We start from the raw sequence: 4,423 nt of genomic DNA, 5'->3' as shown, positions 1-4,423 counted from the left end.
TAAAATTTTATGTATTTTAGTAATGATTCTTCGAAGTTTCAATGTAAGTCTTTAGACAAGGAGAGCTCCTATATGATGAATTAAATCCGGTGTAGTGATAATATTTGGTGTGAGTACAACACTTATGAATAGTCGATAATCCAACGGATGTAACACATCTTATGGAGAATATCTTTTTCATGGTTCTGGATTACGTCGAACCGAAATTTAAACGTCATCATCAACTATGCCAAGCTTAGATGCCATTTATTTGAAGTTCTTCATGACAAACATAAAATGTAAAATTATTACAACTTAAGGCAAATTCAAACATAAAGGACTAAAACAAGTGAAAATCAAAGTAGGACACCATCATTTGTGATTTAACTTCATGCAGCGGTACTGATACACTCAATAGCCTGTTTGCATATACCAGTCATGGTCGCCTCCGGTCCATAAACCTACAATTTAACAAAGTTGAAGTGAGTTATTAAAGGGTTTTTTTGCTCTCTTTTTCACGACGGATAATATGACGAATTGACGAATATAACCTCGACGGGAACACCGATTTCTTCTGCAAGAGTTCTCATCCTTGCAAGGCCTCTTTGGTAATTTGGACCCCCTCTTCTGACATATAAATGCATTCTTGAAGCCTTAAGCTTTGCCTCCTGTTATTTAAAGCAGCTAAGTTACTTGTGTACTTCTAAGCAGAGTATGGTCCGGGAAGAGGGGATGTAGCCGGAGTCGAGTGAAGTATAAAACACCGCCGGTTATTTACCTTTTCTTTCAGAGCTCGAATAATGCCACTAAACGTAGCAGCAACGTCGGTGAAGTTAGCTATCCCACCACCGATCACAAGGGCTCTCTTCCGGCCATCAGGCTCTGCAGTCGCGCACTGCACGAAAAGCATCAATATTTTCTAGTCCGTTTCATAAAATTCACGTTACAGCATCTATCTTGTGCCAGATTCTGTTTGGAACTAAAGCAAGAAATTAATGTGATAATTTATGCAAAAGTATACAGTCCTTACATCTATCACAACTCTAGCATACTGCAAGACTTCCTCTTCATTCGGGGCACCGCTGTATTCTGCATAGTTCCCAAGCTCAGAAGCAAAGCCAAGATCTCCAACCTGTGCTCAAACATGATAGAATACGTAAGGCTCGATAAAATGGGAAGAAACAAAGAAAAATATGAGATGAAAAACATACAGTATCTGTGTAAATAACACTTGCTCCTCCTCCGGCCACCATGGTCCATATCCGCCCTTTCGGGTTTAGGACTGTGAACTTGAGAGATGCACTCGTCTAAATCGATGGCCAACAAAAGTCACCACGGTTAATTTTTTAGGCTAACGATTAACGAAAAAAGATTGATCATCTGCACACACCTTCTCATCAAGTTTATGGATGAAGCTTTCCCTCGGACTCATGACTCTCCCAAACGGCATTGGGAATTCTATATTTCCCCATCTGCAAGATAGTGTAATGCTAATATGTAAGATGATTTAAGCTGACAGCATCAGTAGATTTTCGATTTGTACATAGTCGCGTGCAGAGCATGTACTTTTTGAAGTTCTTGAAAGCAGCAGTATCATCAAGTTCTGCTCTCATATCCAAAGGATAAGGCTTTCCATCAACCAAGGTGAACGGATTCATCTCAAGAAACACGAAGTCCAAATCTGAGACGAATGAGATCTCGGATCATTACCAAAAACAGATGGATCATTCAACTACCTGAGATGTGCTTGCTAGTAGGTAATGTTTAATTTGGGGTCTAAGTTTATTAAACATACCTAAAAACAAATCATAGACTACTTTGATGAACTCCTCGATCACCCCTTTAATCTGGACATATTATATAAAAGAATTTCAGCTTATACAAAAGCAAAGAAATTAACAAAGAAAGAAAGGCATCTATGCCTTTCATTCACACCTCCGCGGTAAGGGCTGTCACAAGTGGGGCACATAGATCTGATGTAAAAATCGCCCCCGTTGGCACGAAGATAGTCTTGACCTGAATAGAATAAAAGATAATGCATGTAATACTCTGGTAAGTGTTGGAACCAAAGGATAAGAGTACGCAAGAGTCTTTGCGTGCGGTACCTTATCCCAGTTCTCTTCTATTTCAATTCCTCCACATTCTGAAAAGCTGATGCTGCATCCAAGTCTCTCGGAGACAATGTTTAGGTAAAATTCTTCGTCGTGTGGAACAAATGGTTCGACAATGATCGTTGTAATAAGCCCTTTGCATCCCCCAATCTCTACCTATTTAATAAATGGAATGGAGTAATCAAACATCAATAAACTTCATTGCCTATATTATAGATTTTTGTGAAATTATCATAGATATAGCGTGACAGAATGTTATTATACTTCTTTTCCAAGCAGTTCTTTAACAAAAGCAGCAACTCCATCCAAATCCAGGTTCAACGCAACAAGACCACTTTTGCCACGTTTTCCGAATAACATATCCGGCTTCACAACCAGTTTTGTTGATGAGAGCCAGGGCTCTTGCTCTACCAGTTCTTCGAAGTTGGTAGATTCGGTTATCTAAGTCATTACAGAAAATATAGAACCTTATAAGAGATTAAGTATGATAACATCTTGCTAATATATTTATATTTCACTTTTTCAGATTCTGCAAGTATACACCATTTCAAAGTCCATTGAGGGCCATATATTCGAGGACCATTCGAAGAAGTATATTCGATGCAGAATTTCGAATAAGCTATATCATCTTGTCTGGGGGATCTAGAGATGGAAAATTTTAGATCATTTGCCTCATTTGTCCAAAAAGCTAGAGATATTAGCTCTTTACCACAAGAAGTTTCCTTCAAAAATCATGTTTTCCACAAAAAAAAAAAATATATATGTAACATTAACAAATGAACTGTTTCTTCTACCTCTTAAAATCTTGCTCACCACTGATTCAACCTACCAAATACCCACTTAAGAGAAGAAACTGAAACTATACTCAGAGGAAAATTATAAAATCCGGCCTATAAGTTCGCTCTGCTTTAACTTTTGGTCCTGTAAATCATCAACACTCGCGGGAAAAAATACTAGAAGTGAACGAAAAACGATCAACTTATTGGACTAAGATCAAACGTTGAAAGTTACATGATGAAAAGCAATAACATGCTAACCAAACATCTTTGTTTTTTCTAACAGCATCAACCAATATTTCATCTGTTCTTCTCAACTCCAGCAAATTCTTTCCAATATCCATCAAAGAAAATATCAGAAACCCAAAAGAAAAGAGTTAAACTCACTTGCACACATTTCATAGTCAATTCTGACCCAGAAATCCTCTTGAAATTCTCTTTCAGTAGTCTTTTGGAAACATACTCCCTGATCTTCTTCCTCGCCATTTCTTTTCTGCTACCTGATGATAAGATCAACAACTCTTGAACGAAGATCGAAATCGAGTCATCTATTACACGTTCGGGATTACCTTAAAACTCAACAAAATACTAAGAAAGTTTTGATCTTTACCTTTAAAAGAGGACCCAATATATATCTTTATATGGAGACAAATGGATGCTACTCAGCAACTTTGAACTCAGATTGAATCTTGGTATTGTGTTGGCTCTATTTATAGTTGAGTTTCAGTTATAAAGGATGTAATAAATATAATAATCTACTAATTTTGTAGCGGGAAATTGAGCACAAATACGTAGAGCCGACTGGAACCGGTTCCGAAAAATCGAAATAGTCGGAGCCGGAAACATGGAGTTACGGTTCATTTCTGGTTGTTGAAAACAGAAAGTACCGGAATCATATGGAAATGTAACTATGCATAGACATCTTAAATTATGTGATTAAACTATTTGATTCATGTAAAAATTATATTTAATTCTTTATTTTTATTTTTCTAAATAAATCTAAATATTAATAATATGTTATAGTATAATTGTCGATCAATTCGTTTAACTATCTCAAATATTGTATGAACAAATTTTAGTTCAGATCATAACCAGTGTGAAGACGGCATAAAAACGTTGCTTAGTGGCTAATTAAACATGGATTTATGGCTATAAAAATGTGGCTTAGTGGCTAAATAATCATGGACGAAACGTTTTCTTGAAAATGAGTAGAGTGCTGTTCGAGTATTTTGTTTTTGAATTGCTTTCAAATATGATAGATTTCAAGATTATGAAATGTAATTTATGTGTGGCAACGAGTACCCTTTATAGAGAGTTGGTAAGACACCCCACTACATGCTATGATCCCATATCTCATAAGCCATTACTCCATGATTATTCAGTCATTAAGTCACATTTTTATGTTCATAAAACCATGTTTAATTAGCCACTAAACCAAGTTTTTATGCCACTAAGTATATGAATTTTCAAAGTCTTCACAACCCGAAACAAAACGGAATTAGAACCGTTAAAGAACCGAAATGACACATCATTCAAGCAGTTCAATTCCGATTCTAC

At 36.4% G+C, this 4,423-nt stretch overlaps 1 protein-coding gene across 2 annotated transcripts; it reads right to left on the bottom strand.

Moving 5' to 3' along the window:
• Nucleotides 1-222: 222 nt before the first annotated feature.
• On the bottom strand, nucleotides 223-3,693 carry LOC140974750 (ATP-citrate synthase alpha chain protein 1-like). 2 transcript variants are annotated; one of them, XM_073438231.1, is made up of 13 exons: nucleotides 3,477-3,693; nucleotides 3,254-3,366; nucleotides 2,355-2,531; nucleotides 2,085-2,246; nucleotides 1,915-1,995; nucleotides 1,775-1,826; nucleotides 1,546-1,660; nucleotides 1,370-1,451; nucleotides 1,191-1,286; nucleotides 1,010-1,111; nucleotides 758-874; nucleotides 531-647; nucleotides 223-440 (listed from the first exon to the last, which is right to left on the bottom strand). In XM_073438231.1, exons 2-13 carry the CDS (start codon nucleotides 3,350-3,352, stop codon nucleotides 369-371), a joined length of 1,272 nt encoding a protein of 423 aa, XP_073294332.1. In that variant the 5' UTR covers nucleotides 3,353-3,366; nucleotides 3,477-3,693; the 3' UTR covers nucleotides 223-368. The 2 variants fall into 2 exon arrangements, with proteins under 2 accessions (XP_073294332.1, XP_073294333.1); XM_073438232.1 differs by lacking the exon at nucleotides 3,477-3,693 and adding an exon at nucleotides 3,436-3,463.
• Between the last annotated feature and the right edge of the window lie 730 nt (nucleotides 3,694-4,423).

Source organism: Primulina huaijiensis, chromosome 4, assembly GCF_012295235.1.
Source record: "Primulina huaijiensis isolate GDHJ02 chromosome 4, ASM1229523v2, whole genome shotgun sequence".
Classification (NCBI taxonomy): Eukaryota; Viridiplantae; Streptophyta; class Magnoliopsida; order Lamiales; family Gesneriaceae; genus Primulina; species Primulina huaijiensis.
The sequence above is the reverse complement of the archived record's forward strand: the minus strand, read 5'-3'. Positions and strand labels throughout refer to the sequence as shown.